Below are 16,235 nucleotides of genomic sequence, written 5' to 3' on the forward strand. Positions count from 1 at the left end.
GCACCTCAGCCTATCAGGGTGTGTACCTCAGCTTCTCCCCATCGGGCTGAGCAAAATGTGGTTGAGGACTGAAAGGGCAGATTTCTGGGCTATATTCTTAACTGTTTTCTCAGAAAACACTACCTATACCCATTAGTGATATACGTAGCCATCTTACCTCACACGCACTACCATTCAATATGGACATTCTCAAAAATATGCTGATTTGATGTATTAAAACATAATATGTCTATCTTTCTTAGGGGATTAGAAGGTCCTTGAGAAAAGGCCCTTTTTCTATTGTGATCAGAGCCTGGTATATAGTAAGTGCTCAATAAATATGTGATGGAATGAGTGATTCAAAGAATCAGCCTGGAATAGGGAGGCTGGTCGTTGCCTCCTCCAGGTCTGATAAGGGATTCTGCCCTGCCCAAGTCCCACACTGCGCTTTGGCACCTTGCTACCCTGCAGCCTTCTCCTCCCAACCCTGCCACAGTTGCTGGGTGACCACTAACCAAGGAAGACAAACCAATCGGATTCTCCCTCGAGACTCTGAGCTAAGAGGCACCAAAGTGAAATGAGTTGGTGTTATCTTTATGGTAGGTATGGAGTACATGGCCACAAACTGCCGCAGTGGAGATCTGAGCGGTCACCTGGCTCCTGCACTCCCCGTGGGCAGGCAGCTCAGCAGTGCCGTGGATTCTCTAAGGGCTGACTCCTTAAAACCAACCCCCTGTTAGGCTGACTCCTTAAAACCAACCCCCTGTTAGGTAGAACCTGTTGGGTTCTGCTCTTGCAGCACAACGTTCCTGGCAGAGATACCCTCTTTGCCAACGTCACGAATGGACCACCGCGACCAGAAGAGTGATGGATCAGCTGGAAAGACAGCCCAGCACCATGGGCCAAACAGAGTAAGATGCAATGTAACAAAGAGAATGAAAAGTAAACAGTTTGGCACTTGGATTAAAAATGGGAAGTCTGAATATAGTAGAAGTAGGTCTTTTCTTCAAAGAAACCCATCTTGGTAGATCAGGACTTTGCCTATGTTTATGATTGACTTTGGTATATAAAAATCACCAACATTAGCAATTGGACCCTAAGCCCTGTGATGGTGGGCCTCATTTGTAATCCTCATGTGTATCTCCAGAGCCTAGCACAACGCCTGGTATGAGGTGGTACTTGATTAATGTGCACTAAATAAATGTAAAAATCACTAAGAGGTGGGAGAACAGTAAGGCTTTAATAGGCCTAGGTTTTTTTTTTTTAAAAATCATGGAGTTGTGTCACTTTTGTGCTTCTTTCAAAGATGGTGGATGCTCTCTTCACTGGGCCTGACTAAACCAAGCCTCTGCTTCACCCACTCCACCCTCTCCTTTGCTAAAACATCTAGACCCTTAGCTCAGTTAGTTGGCTACTCTAGTTTTCTAGCCCATTTCTGTTTTTACCCGTTAAGCTGTATATTTACCAAAGGACATTTGTGTTTATCTCCAAGCCTGCTTGTTAGTTGCACTCATTATTGTATTTACGTAATTTAATTACTTATTACATAAACGAATGAAATGTCTTTTCATAAGGAAAGAGCTGTGGTTTCTATTATAAGTTGAGTGTTTGGGAAGACTTTCTTGATAAAGGTGAATAGATTAAAATAACTGTGAAATTAGGAATAAATAAGAACTAGAGACCAGGTGTGTGTGTGTGTGTGTGTGTGTGTGTGTGTGTGGTATGTGTGTGTGAAAATATACAGGTCTAGAAGGATTATGGCACTTACTCTGCAAGTGTGTAAGTTCCTTCACTAAAGAAATAAAATCTGGAAATTATAAAGTTGTAATATGGGTACAGCTCCTACAAATAAAATGATGCAGAATGTCAATATAGGAATCCATCAATAATGAAAACAAAAGTCTCATGATACAATACTGGTCCTTTCTTCAAATAATGCACTTCCAAATTCTCTATCCTAAGCTATTCAATCTCATAAAAAAAGTTGGTCATGACCCACTAAAGTGACTTCGTGACTCACAGTTTGAAAAGACAATGCCTTAATGCCACTCCTTAATCTTGTTGATGGGAGAACCGAGATGCAGGGCGATTTAAGAGGGCTACACTAAGGTCACCCAGCTAGTGAGTCAGAACTATGGTCCCTGATTCCATATCCTCTGGCCTGTCTACTACCCTGAGCAACCTTCCATCTGACCCAGCACAGTTTCCTTTGCAAAAAGTGGAAGGTAGCCCAGCCAGTGTGGCTCAGTGGTTGAGCATCGACCCATGAACCAGGAGGTCATGGTTCGATTCCCGGCCAGAGTACATGCCTAGGTTGTGGGCTCGATCCCCAGTAAGGGGTGTGCAGGAGGCAGCCGATCAATGATAACTGTGTAGCTTCTATCTCATTATTGTTGTTTTTATCCCTCTCTCCCTCTCCCTTCCTCTTTCTGAAATCAATAAAAACATATTGGGAAAAAAAGGAAGCTAAAATGAGGAATTGGATGACAAGGATAAATCCTAGAGCAGAAAGGAGAGTCCCTCCTTCTCTGAGGCTCTACATTCCTATAAGCATGGAAGCGAGTCCCGGCACACACAGACATATATGCTTTTATTCCCAAACTAAGACACACCAAGTCTCTTGTGCTAAAGTCCCATTTGGATCAGTGCACCCTGTACCTGGGTAGAACACGTGAGCCTTCTAATTTTAGAAGGACTGCAGCTCTACATGGGAAAACTCCAGATAATGGAATGGGGAAGCAGTTTGCATTCTGAGAAGCTTTTGTTTGGCAAGGTGAGCAATAAACAGATCCCTGGCTTGCTGTCTGACCCATGTTCTACCTGTTTCCCCAACAAGTAACACCTTCCAAGACTTTTTCCTATCATCTGCTTTGCCCTCCCTCTGTGCACCTCCAGCCCAAACTCGCCCTCTCAACATAGTTAAGCCTAATGTCACCATCAAAATCTGACTACCACCTCCTCAAGCAAGCTGCTAATGGTGACCTTCCCCATGAGTGACACCACTGTGAATTTTCCATGTTCTTTCATCACCACCACTGACACTAAATTAAGCAAGCCTTCAAACACTCCCCGATTCCATGTGGGTGGATTAGACACAGGCTAGAGGAAGGAGCAGTAGTTCAGAGGTTTAAAGAACCACCCTGAGTACCGTGATCATGCAAGGCAGATAGCAGAGGGAAGCCTGGAGCCTGGCTCCCAGGTGCCTGAGCGAGGCCCTCACCACACCCCTCAGTCATTAGAGTGAGTCTCAGGAAAACACGAGAACCAGATGGGCAGCCTGAGCACTGTGCAACATTTAGGAGGGTTAAGCAAGGAGCCACCCAACAACTTAACCGGGTGCATTCTGTCCCTTTTAAGGGACATTAAAAGGTGCTTTTTGAAGATAGGTCATAACTCCTTCCTCAGAGGGTGTGACAGATGTTCTCAGCTGTAGGTGCTGTCACCCTCACCCTGCCTCCAGCTAATGTTTCTCTGCATGCTTTATGAATTGACAACCAACCAGATAAAATTTTTTGTCCTAACCCCCAGACTATTGATGTCACTCCTGTGTAGCCTTAGGTCATTATGAGGCTCTCATGGGTGCCCATGCTGTCTTTTCACCTGTATGGTGGGCCCTTTGAGGACAAGGACAGAGAAGGATTGTATAGTTGGAAAGAGAGTCTTGAAACCTGAGTGTAAAATAGCATCTGGTTTCAAGAGAATTAAATACATGACAGTCACACTATCACTTCCCTACCTTGGGTCCAAGGCAGGCATTGCCTATGATCACCACTATATTTCCTAACAGCCTAAAGGTAGCCTAATAATCCTTCTCAACAAAGCTTTCCAAGTAGTCTCCACCAATTCATTAGAATGTGAAAAATTTTACAGGCCATTCCTGATTCAAGTCCAACAAATGAGGAAACTAAGATCCAAATAGGAGCCAGAATAATAACTTGCTCTGGGACTTGGTAAAACTGAGACCAGCTGGGCCCATCTCCCAGGATTCCTGACCTCCAGCGCAAGGCATGCATCCCTCCAAGTCCCACCCAAAGCAGATGTCTGAGAAGCATTTATTGATGACAATAATGTCAGTTTCCTATTCCTCTGGTATAATCTACCCTGCACATTTGGGGATCTAAAAGAGAGGAAGACTGGAAGAAATCAAATGAAACCTCAATAAGACAAGCCAAGGTTAACTGTCAAGTAATAAGAACATGGAATTTTCCCCACAAGAATTACAAGAAAGCCACATGGGATCAGCCTCTATTGCTTTAAGCTCAGGTACCATCCTTGATTGGCATATGGAGTTTGCAATTTTCTCATCCTGCTGCTCCATCGAAGTGTTTGAGCTTGATCCCGAGTATGCCTCCAGTCCTGCTCCAGCACTCATTCAGGAATGTATCAAACCCTTCTTATATCCACTATTGTTTCTCATTCCTGTCAACGCTTAGAGTGCAGAGACCTGCATATTTACACCATGGGTTAAGCCCTTGTCACTTCTGTCCTAAAACGACCCATCTTTACACCTGAGTGGATAGATAGTCTGGGATTCGGTAAATGAGCCCGCCGACATCCAGAGTATAAGAGGTTAGGAGGGATTCAGACGTGAAAGTCAGTCACGCAGTATATAAATGAGCATGTTTTACAAAGGTAAATATACGTAGAAAGCAAAATATGAAACCATGAAAGGAAATGCAAATTAAATGAAGTGTCACAAAATTGAAAGCATCGTCATCTACCCTCCATATTTAAGAATCCAACAAAAAAGAATCACTGTTGCTTTTGTGGTGTAATGGACTGTGGCTTTGTTCTAAAAAGTCCTTATCTGTTAAAGTAATATTCATAAGTGGGCTTTGCTTTAAAATATCCCAGCAAAGGGAAAAATAAAAAAGATGGGAGAATAGATGAAAGAAAAGTGGCAGAGTGATGCTAATGGTTGAAGCCGGGTGATGGGTATCTGGGGATTGATTTCACTACCACTTCTCTTCTTCTAGTATGAATGTTTCCTTAGTAAACATTAAAAATGGTTTTACATATTGAATTAGCCAAGGGTAACACACACACACACACACACACACACACACACACACACACACCCTGACATTGACCTGAAATAACTAGGGAGACACAGACAGGTCAGGGGGTCACTGCAGTAACAGATGGGATGAGGGAACTGTGAAACTGGCAGACTCATTACTGGTATAAAAATCAGCTCAAATTCACTTGGAGAGTGGCTTGGCCATTTGTGCCAAGGATCATAAATATATTTATTCTTGCTCCTAAAGATATATCCTAAGGAAAGTATACAAAATAAGGAAAAAGCTTCTAGGCATGAAAATGTAGCATCATAACTTGAACTGAAGGCAACATAACTATCTAATGAGGAATACTTAATTCAATTACACATGTCCATTTTAATGGGACATCATGTATTTTAAAAGGATAAAATTTAGAACTTTCTCAAAACATGGAAAAGCACACACTTCCAAACCTTGAGTTTAAAATAGCAGGAATCAAAATAGTCTCCCCACTATGCCTCACTGTTAGTGCATATGGACAAAAGTGATGTGTGAATGTAACGGGGATGCTTCTGCAGCACTCTGACCATGAGTGGTTTGCCTCCTCCATTTCCCGAACTTTTCAGTCTGTTTCTCCAGGGTCTTTAAAATGAAAATGTGACTACAAATGTCAAAAGACAAACCAGAGCATAACTAAACAAAGATCACCAGGCGGAGGCAGACACAAGGGCTCAGGAATCTGGGCTCTTCTTTAGATGGATTATTAGATGAGCTAGTTTCAAGTTCTCAGGGCCTGCAGGCTGTTTCCAGCACCCCTGCCCACACTGGTTGTCTGAACAGAGAGATGGGAGGGGGTGAGCCCTGAGCGAGCAAATAGCTCCCTCAGATCACCCAGTAGCACAATCTTGGCCCACGGGAGGCCAAGCAGAGAGCGCTCAGGGCACCGCTGGGCGTGAGCACAGCAGCAGGAGCCCCAGAGGGAAGCTTAGAGTTCAGGCTCCACAAACGGGCCAACGTCTGCTCCCTTCCCATCCCCCATGTGCCATCCCACACCAAGGGGCTGAGGGGACAGGACTCACCACTCAAGGCAGATGTAGTGTTCTCCAGGGCCTGACACACAGCCAACACAAGACCTGTGGGGGGAGAAGAGAGAGAGGTGAGAGTCAGCTCAGCAGCACATGGCTTTCAGGATTTGAGGGCAGGATTCTTTCTGAAAAGGTAAAGACTGGGTAGTTTTGCAAGTTGGCCACAGGCAGGCTTGGCTACATCATTTAGGGGGCTCAGTGCGAAATAAAAATGCGGACCCTTGTTCCAAGAGCAGGAACACTGTGCCATTAAAAGTACTAAACAGAAAGCTTTTTCCTTTCTTCCATGGTCTCTCTCTCTCCACCTGTCATGATGTTTCTTGTTTTTGTTTATACCATATAAATATTTTTATTGTAGCAAAAAATATATAAAATTTACTACTTTAACCATTTAAAGTGTAGAGTTCAGTGGCATCAAGTACATTGTTGTGCATGTCATGATATTTTCTATTTGCTACATGTCACTTCTGTCTTTGAAGTATGGGGATAACTGCAAGGTGAGCAGAGCCCCTCACAGGCACAGGGGCCCCAGCGACAGAGCATGCAAGGGCACGTGCGACCACCGACTGGCAGTATCCCTTCCAGCAGCATCTGGATGGATATGCAGTGACCCGGAAGAGGCACGAAAGTCTAGTCAGTTGTTTCTTCTTTCTAAGGGCCAGGTGCCCCAACCAGAGGTGGACAGGTGACCCCCAAGGGTATTACAACCCCTGCACCAGGATGTATTAGGTACCTAAATCAGGGGTAGGGGAGAGGCTCATGCCTATCTAGTCATCCACTGATCATCATGAGGACAGCTGCCACCAAGCCCTGTCCCGAGATGCCGTGGCTGCATGCACCTAACCTCGACCATTTTTGCGTCCATATCCAACCAGGGGAAGCAGGAGGTGGAATCACATGCCCCTGTGCACACTCCATTGTCCCACTGGACTTCACTTATGAGATACCAATTTAAAGGTAAAACTATCAAGAATTTCAAGACCGCAGCCGCAGCATCAACCTCTTGCCCAGGGCCCATCTGAGCGTGAGACTCTGCGGCTACACAAGTCACATGCCCATGAAGCCACCCCTGTCAACGGATGACCTTGGGTGCCCAGACGTTACAGTAGCAGAGGTTTCTGGAAACACTGCAGCAATTTCCAATGAAAAAGGAACCTCTTACGCGTTATGCAATCAGCATGAACTGAGTTACAATGACTTCCTAAAACTGAAATGCAAAAGATGCCACGGCGGCCACGCAGAGTCCGGGCCACCGAGAGGTTAGCCTGGAAGGCAGATGAGTCAAGTCATGCAGAAAACAAGCTCAGTTCTTCACTGTGACCCCTCCGCTGCACGGGACCAGGGCAAACCCCGCCATGCATGTGGGGTCTGTATTCCTCTTCCACTCGGGGGTAGACAAAGAAGCCTTGACTCTCAGTGGAGAAACACGTTTGGAACAGAAAGAGCAGTCATGCTCACAACTCTCCTGGGCCAGCTATTTGGGCTGGAGCCAGGGGGCTGGGGGCAAGAAGAGAAAATGAGTAAAATCATCCTGTCTTCCCCATGCAATTGTTTTGTGCTGCTCAATAGACACTACTTTTGGAAGCACAGCCCCTAGGTTCCCTGGACATAGGTAAAAGGCTCAGTTTGTAATCCACACACCAAGCGCTGAAGTGAGGCTTTCCCGCCAGAGCCAGAGGTCTTAGTGGTTCCACACTGTCAGCTGGGACCTGTCACACTGACTTTGCTGGCACTGCCACAAACCACTCAAGGGCCAAAGCCAGCCAGTGAACCTGTGGTAGCATAACAACACGGGGATGCTTGGCATACCTCTCTGCAAGAAGTGCCACCGGCCAGTCACAAACTGTCCCTGAACGGATGAATTATCCTGCCACTTCCCTCCCTGGGCCCATATTCCGTAAGTCAGCGAAAGTCCAGTTCCTGAGCTCCACGTCGACCTCTGCGTAAGCAAAACCAAGACAAGAAAGCAAATATCGTCCAACTGCAGCCAGGACAGAGCAGAAACATCACTCACTCTCCAGGGCTGGGGAAGGGCCGCCCCTCAGCCTTGGGGCACGTTACTTGCCCCCTCTGCTCCTCCTCCGGGAGCTGTGACGTAGGTGTTTTGGGAACTAATCAGAGTCTGCAAACCCACCTTGTTCCACAGGTGAAAGACGCTGGGTTTTGATTCCTAATTTGAGCAATGTGAGAAGACTAGTTCCATGGAAAGCAGCTTCTTAGTGCTCCGGGCTTCTCTCTATAATCTTGATTGAGGCACAACCCAGCTAAGGCTGCGATGGAAGGTGAGGCCTCTGCTTCCCTTCACCACGTGGTGAGCTCCCTAAGAAGGTCCCAGACCAAAAAAGGAGGGTCACGTCTTTCACTTCTCAAGTGGGTGTGTACCACTTAGTGGGCATGTGCCAGTTCCCACCCAGCACTTTTACATGGGTTGTCTTTTGGGGTCCTCAGAATAACCCACAATACAGGCACCTCCCAGCCCCCAGCCTTCTGGTCCAGCATGTGGAAACAAGTGGTTTTACAGACAAGGAAACTGAGGCTTAGAGAGGTTAAGAAATGTGCCCAAGCTCCTGCAGCCCAATTCAAACTCAGGTCTGTCCAATTCCTATGCCCAAGACAGAGTTTAATTACCACACACACACACACAATAGTCCTTCCGATCATAGTGTGTCACGACACATTGGTAGGTATGTATTCACCAGTTACAGCCTCCAGAATGAGTCCAAACCACAGATTCAGCAGGTCTAGCATCGAAGCTGGAGCCCTCTCTTCTGGAGGGCACATCCATTGCCTCTTGGGAATTTCCACAGCCTCCAATCCCCCCTCTGTGAGCAAGGTCTCCTGAGGGGCAAGGGTGTGAACGTCCAGACCCCTGACTGCCAATCTGTGTAGGCCCAGGTGTCCAGACTGCCGGCACCCCTGGTTGTGCTTGGAAAGCCTGGCTCTGTGAAGGCCTTCCAGAAACATGTGGCTTCTGAGGCTCATCAGAGACTCAGGAAATCCTTCCCCGGAGCACCTGTGTGGGGATAGCGCAGCCCTGGGACAGCTGCCACGCCCACTGACTCCAGGGAGACAAGGCACAGTTCAGACAGAGGCTTGTGGCCCGAAGCCACGGGCACCTCTCGCTTGAGTTTCAAAGCTGGACCTCTCCTGCCACAGGCCACCCAGGCAGCCTCCTTCTGGGGCAGGAATCCTTTTAAGTGGCTCCTGCCAGCATCCCATTTCTGTTTAAATAGTTCCAAAGAGGGGAATCCCTGGATTATGGACTTAAAAAAAAAAAGGTGAGAGATTGGTGAGGGGAAAACCACACACAACGGAAGGAAAGCCTTATGAAAGGCTGATCACCCCCACCCCACGGAGAGTGGGAACCAGACCTGCCCTCCAGGAAAGACGAGGGCTGCAATGCTTATAACTCAGCTGTTAGAAAGGCAGTAAGAATTTCCAGCAGAAAGAATGTCGGGAGAGGGGAGTCTATTAATCTCGTGAGTACACATAATGGAGCCATCGTGAAACCCACTCACAGGTGCGTCAATGGGAAATGCTGTTGAGAGGTGCTGGGCCCCCATCTCCCCTGGACCACAAAGCAGGGAGCCCTCCCCCAACCCCTCTGGGCAGCCACTCACTCACACACGGGATGGGCACCTGGGCTGTGCCTTCAGCATGCGACACCCTCCATCCTTTCCCACTTGTCAGCCTGGTGGCTGTCTCCTCTGTGGACACTCAGCTCTGGTGCTGGCTCACACAGCAGAGTGGACCATGCCCGGCTCTGGCCTCTGTCACAGCCCGTGTTTGCTTCCAGGCTCTTACCTACTCCACTGTGCTGGTCAGCTAGCTGTCCTCCGAGAAAATCAAGAGCTCCACACCTCTTCCATTTTGGGGTCCCCCATGCCAGGTTTTCTACATAGGGGGTGAAGGTATGGTTTTGGTGTCAGAGAGATGTGGGGAGGATGGAGAGAGGTTGCAGCAGGTCCTTTGGATGAAGGATGCCCTCGAGTTAGAGGAGGTGGTGAGGAAAGGCATATGGGTAAAGAACGAATGCAGGCAGGAGGAGCAGAGTCAGGTAAGAGAGGTGCAGAAAGGAGTGTGGGTGTTTGGGGGGCAGCTAGGATCCCCCCTTCCTCTCCTACCATGCTTTGGGGTCATGAGGGACAGAGCGAGGAGCTCAGGTAGTGGTTGGTGGTCCCTAGAAGGCAAGAATCCTGCAGCTCAGCATGCGGTCCACAGGGGATACCCCTGGAGCAGCCACATGGGCATGAACATATGTGTAAATGGGTCACATGGAACCCAGGACCTGCTGGTACAGGTTTTAAGGCCTCTTCCCTCATGAATTACATCCCAACATTAAATTTTATCTGCAAACATGGCCGAATTTTAACTGCCTAGCAGAAACTGCAACGTTTTAGGGCTTTAACAGGATTTTTTAAATGCAAGAGGTTTTGACAGCCTGGTGAAGATGCTGGTTGCAGGGTAAGAACTGATTAAGAAGAATGGTTGTAGGAGCAGGGGGGAGCCCAGGAGACCACAAGCCCGCCCTCGTGACAATATCCATAAATGCAGAAAGCAGCCCCGGCATCCTCCATCGCCCCAGCACCGGGAGGCCAGCCCTCAGGCAGGCCATGGTTGCTTTTGGAGGAGGTGACACTTCACATTTGCCCCAGCTCACAGACTCGAGTGACACTCAGTTCAGACGATGTCAGGCAAAGCTGCAGAGGAATTTGTGGCGGAACTGGCCGGACGGGATTAGGAAAACTCTGGGGATGGCAAGGAGAGTTTAGAAACATGTGACACAGGAATGAGTCACCTTGGGCAGACGGGCGCTGGACAGAGGGCTCTTTCTTTCACCATCCCAGCATCTGGAACACTGCTTTCAAAACACAGGTTGGACCCTGCTACCCAAGGAGAGAGTCTTATCGAGGCATTATTTGAAAAGATTAGCGTTGTGTTTCAGGTGGCAGATCTTTTCGCACGGAGCAAAGAAACCAACTATGGAGGGAGGGGCAGCTTTCGGTTCCAAACCACACAAGCGAGGTCCCGACCCCTGCGCCCAAACACAGCTGTGGCATGGGACAAGTTAACCCGGGACACAGTTCTAGGCCAGTGGCGGGCGGCGGAGGGAAGACCACCAGAGCCTGATTGGTGTCCTGAGCTCCCTCCTCACATCATTCAGTCATAGGATTGCCATTGTGGCTTAATGGCATTAATAATAATAAGAGCAGCAACATTTGCTTGACTACTTACTATGTGCCCTGCATCATCTTATTCAATACTTTAAGCAAGTCCTAAGATGTAGGTACCATTATGCTCCCATTTTAGAGGTAAGCAAGTGGAGGTACAGGCGATGAAGTGACTGGCCCAAGGTCACCCAGCTTGTAAGTGGCAGACATTGCAGGCTCATATTACAGGGCCCAGCTGGCTTTACTTTGTTTCTGCTTGTCCTGTGAAGTATAGCAAAGAACACAGAAATGCTAGAAAAGACCACCTCCTCCTCTTCTCTCCTGGACATAATCCATGTATGTCCTATGACATGGGGAACATAGCTAAAGGGGAGCCCAGAGACTAGGGTCATCCATGAATGGTGTCACCTTTAGCAAGTCACTTCACCTCTCTCACTCACAGGTTCTTTATATTTTTAGAGAGAGAGGAAGGCAGAGAGAGACAGAACCATCTAGCACACAGAGCACCAGCAAGGAGCACCTCCACTGGCCTCCTTCCAACTCTTTGTAAGGTGGACCCCTTGCCTTGAAAAAGGATCAGACAATAAGAAGGTCATGTGTGTTTGTCTCAATGAGTGTGCTCAGTTGATGGTAATTTTGTCTTTCAGTTTAGCATGATGACTTTACATCAGATATCAGAAGACGGAAGAGGTCCTAAATCTGAACCTAAAAGTACTATGTTCCATCTCTACATTTTCCACACAGTCTTCCAATTTTAGTATATATGCTGCTGAAGCGAGCACAATGCGGTCTTAATTTTGGCTTGCGATATATTGCAAGCTCACCATCTCTGAGGGAATGCACTTGGGCCAGTGCGTTCGGGGCCCTCAGCTGCCCTTCCTAATGGGGTGGCCATAGGCAGCAAAGTCCAACTTGGTGAGGCTAAGGCCTTATGACATCATGGAAAACAAGCCAGTGCTACCTGAATGCTCATAGGTATTTTCCATTTCCATCTCAATATCTCTGTGGCTAGGAAAAACCAAAGTTTTCAGCATGAACCATTAGGATCAGGGAGGTGGAAGAAATAAACAGGTGGGTGTCCACACTGCAACCCTCTACCATTTTCTAATTCTGACTCAGGGTCTGTTATGGCAGAGCAGAAAGGAGCCTTGACATCAGACCTGGGTTCCAATCCTGACTCTGCCACTCTTTTCTTGTGAGACCTTCGCTATGTTATCCAATCTTGCTCAACTCGGTGTCCTCATACCGAGTACATAAGGATGACACCTCCTCATACAGCTACTGCAAGGATTAAATGAAGTGAAATGGAGTACACAAAAGTCAGGGAGAAGTGGAATCTTCCGTACCACAGCAAAGGCAGATGAATATGGGGTATCAAAAGCAGCACAGAGCTCCCCCGTTCCCATAGGCACTGCCTCTGCTCCCCTGCCCCAAGCACCATCTCCAACCCTGACCACTCTTCAGAGGCCTGGCCCTCAAACCATGTGTTTAAAAATAACTTCATTTGGTCTCATCCCCTGACCTGTTCCACCTCCTCCTCTTCACTTCTGGGCGGGGCTGAAGGCCCAACAGACATCATCCATCCCTCCCTCTCCTTTACCTGGTATCCAAGTCAAAGCCTCCTACACAACCTGCCTCCTCATTGTCCATCTCATCCATCCCCTGCATCTGCTGCCGCTGCCCCAGTTCAGGCCTCATCATCTCTCCTTGGCTATCGCAATAGCTGTCTAACTGATTTTCCTGCCAACAGCTTTTTGTACTTTGCTCCTGCTGCCAGAGAGACCTTCCTGAAGCACTCGCTGGACCATAGCACCCCTTTCCTCTAACCCCCCCTATGGGCTTCCTGCTCTCAGAACCCAGTCCAAGTCCCGAGCAGAGATTTAAGGTGCAGGTCCGGGTCCTAAAACCCATTTTCACCTGCTCTTCCCACCACTCCCATCAGGCACTGCCCCCTTTCCCTGCACATGACTTGCCCTCACTCAGAGCTTGGTGCCTTGGGTTCACACCACTAGGGACCTGACAAGTCCTTGCAGCTGTGTGATATTTGCTTCACTGCCTGAGCCTTGGTTTCCTTCACTGTAAAAAAGAGAAAGCTATCCAGCTCCTGCACAGGGTTAAAGATGAAGTGAGGGGACACATGAGAAACGTGTAGTATGTTGAGTGGCACACACATGGTAGCTGCTATTATAGAGAGTTACCATGAATATGTATTGTGCCGATCTCTCAAGTTGGCAGGCTGCTCCCTCTACCCATAGATATCAAATTTGCCTCTCAAAGCTTTACTCAAACATCAGAAATAATCATTTCTTCAGAGAAGTCCTTATTTGATTTGCCTTGTAGTTCAAAAGTTTTCACATCTGACCTCTAGTGTGGTCAGGAACCATGCCTTACTCATATCTACCCTCACACCTACCTAGTTAGGTTTTTGATACCTGGAGCTGAATTTCTCTAAGAGGTCACAGAGTTGGAGGGGGTGGATATTGAAAGTGTGCACATGGGGAATAAAAAAACCCAGCTGATCCTTGGTAATTCACTCCTCACATCTATCCTAGACCCCACACAGCTCTAAGCTCTAAGTCTTGGTTCTTATTCTGATTTCAGTGGAAATGAAGAACACTTGAACCCTGGCATTCATTCATTCAACAGGTGCTCACTGAGCACCCACCACATGGCAGACACAGTTCTAGGTGCTGCTGAGATAGCAAAGGACTAACAGTTCCTTCTCTCACGTCTGCAGCGCACTTGTCCCATGGAAACGAATCCTTCCAATTCTTGGAAACCATTTACATAGAACTCCATTACAAATGTCGGGCTGCACCACCATTCAGATGGGTGGTGAGTTAAAATGCGTCTTCTGTTTCAACAATGATGTTAACTAGTCTCGCTAACATGGAGAGAGGGTCTGGGAGTGTGGGGAAGTGCCCTCCTTCTGAGCTGGGGGTGCAGCTGCTGAACCGCATGCCAAGATGATCCTCAGTTGTTTCGTCACTGATAAGATGACCCCTGAAATGTTTTTTTCTTTTTATATCCTTAACTCATTTTGTAGGCCCGCCTGAAAATTTATGAGAAAACAGAAAGACCTGCACCTCGGACCCTAATCAGGGGAAGACAGAGGGTGTGATAAGGGGTGTAGAGCTCATTGAATGGCTTGGAGCTGCAGGTTGGCCAGCCAGCCAGTGTTTGCTGAGCACTACATCTTCAGGGGCTCCTCAGGCAAAGGCAGGGCTTGCCACAGGTTTACAATCCAGATGAGGAGATACAACTGAAGCAAACACACTAACTTGTGTTCTGTGACTATCCACCCAAATGTGTGTACCTGGCTCAGGTCTCCTAAATACACTCACTAGTTTTTTCATGCCTAGAAAACCTTCCTGCTGCCCTGACCTCACTTCTATCCAGTCTTCCAGGCCCAGCTCCTCCCCCATGTCCTCCATACACCCTGCTGACCACTCCAGCAGGTAGCATTCTCACCTTTCACCTCCTGACCCCTGTCAGCAACAGGGCCGGTGCACAGCCCTCTCCCGTCACTCACAGGGGTCTTCCCTGTCCCTCTCAGCCCAGACCTCATTTTCCATCATTGATTCAGGAGAACCAATTACTATCTTCCTCTCCCCACTTCAAGGGGCAAATGAGAATATTTATAAAATGCTTTCAGTTCTTTGGAGTCGAGAGCCTAATTAATGCCAAGGACCGACACCACATGCATCAGAGAAGTGTTGCAGCTGTAAAAGAAGATGACATGTGTTCTTTTGACTTCCAGGAAAGTGTGTAAAAAAAATAAATGACTAAATAAAAAAGCCTCGGAGACCCTCGCAGGAGGAGGTGGGTGCTGCCTTGTTGAGATACCTTTGTTTCTAAGGACCAGAAGGTGATACAATACACCTCTCCTCGCCATTCTCCCCAACTCCCCACCCACTTAAAAGCCATACAGAACACTGCAGTCTGCTGATCTGGTGGTCTGAAAGGACCCTGCCAATAATGCAAAGAGCATACAGGGGCAAATTATCTCTTCCAATCAAACAGTTAACCAGGATGCACGGACATCTCCTCTGGGTGAGGAAGGCCTGGTGACTGATCTTATCCCCCCACATCTATGCTACACCCTTTTTGTTCAGAGGCAGCAGTCATATCTCCAGCAGAGTTAATGCCTTATCAAAGACTACGGGCTGGGTCCTGAGTCAAACTTCCTCTTCCGCAAGGCCTGCTCCTGCGCTGGCGGGCTGAGGGCCCCCGTCCAGAGGTGGCAGAGCGGCAGGGCAAGTATCCCTGGCTAGCTGGAGTTCCCTGGCCACTGAATCACCAACAGGCTGTACCAGCGCTGAGCTCCGAGGTCGCAAGAAGCTGTGCCAACCCGAGGCGCTCTGAAATCCTGTTCCAGCTGACATAGAGTTGAGGCATTAAGGTGTCTGTGGAAGGGACTATGCTGGACACTCCCTGAGTCCCGGAGGAAAGAAGGGGAGGGAAATGTACTGAAGATAGGTCAGGATAAAGCAGTAGACACAATGGCTCTATCTGCAGGGCCCAGGCCCCTCAGTACTGTGAACCAGTGAGTGGAGACCTGGCTGCCAGGAAATTCAGGAATCAAATGCCAGGTCTGGAAGAGCCCACTGCATGGTGCAAGCCATTCCCCGTCCAGGGAGGCCCATTGGCCGCATCTCAGCTTCCCCTGGCTTGTGGTGGCCCCAGAATTCCCATCCTCTGGTCAGCAGGGGCTTTGTCTGTGCGGACCTCAGACCAGCAGCATTAGCTTCTCAGCAGAACCAACCGAGCCAGGCGAATCCTTCAGCCCCATCAAGGCCATATGTAAACATCACTTACTACAAGTGGCTTGGAAGTAGGCTACGAGCAGGGAGGAGGTAAAAAATAAGCAATCTTTGACTTCTGCCCCACTTCCTCCATGTGAATAGCTTAGTAATGACAAACTCAGCCCTTCCTACCTTTCCACTCAGGACAGCCCCGGAGCCACTCTGCAGAAGGCACTGTAAAATTTGGGGTTTGGG

General features: G+C 48.1%; 1 protein-coding gene across 1 annotated transcript in view; it reads right to left on the reverse strand.

The window, feature by feature from the left end:
- Nucleotides 1-16,235, reverse strand: part of TGFA (transforming growth factor alpha) — a 98,992-nt gene that overhangs the window by 61,656 nt on the left and 21,101 nt on the right. Inside the window, exon 2 of the mRNA XM_079791859.1 lies at nt 6,059-6,112. Within this exon, the coding sequence (XP_079647985.1) occupies nt 6,059-6,112 (54 nt within the window). The remainder of the gene's footprint in view (nt 1-6,058; nt 6,113-16,235) is intronic.

Source organism: Cnephaeus nilssonii, assembly GCF_951640355.1.
Source record: "Cnephaeus nilssonii genome assembly, chromosome: 15".
In the NCBI taxonomy this organism is placed as follows: Eukaryota; Metazoa; Chordata; class Mammalia; order Chiroptera; family Vespertilionidae; genus Cnephaeus; species Cnephaeus nilssonii.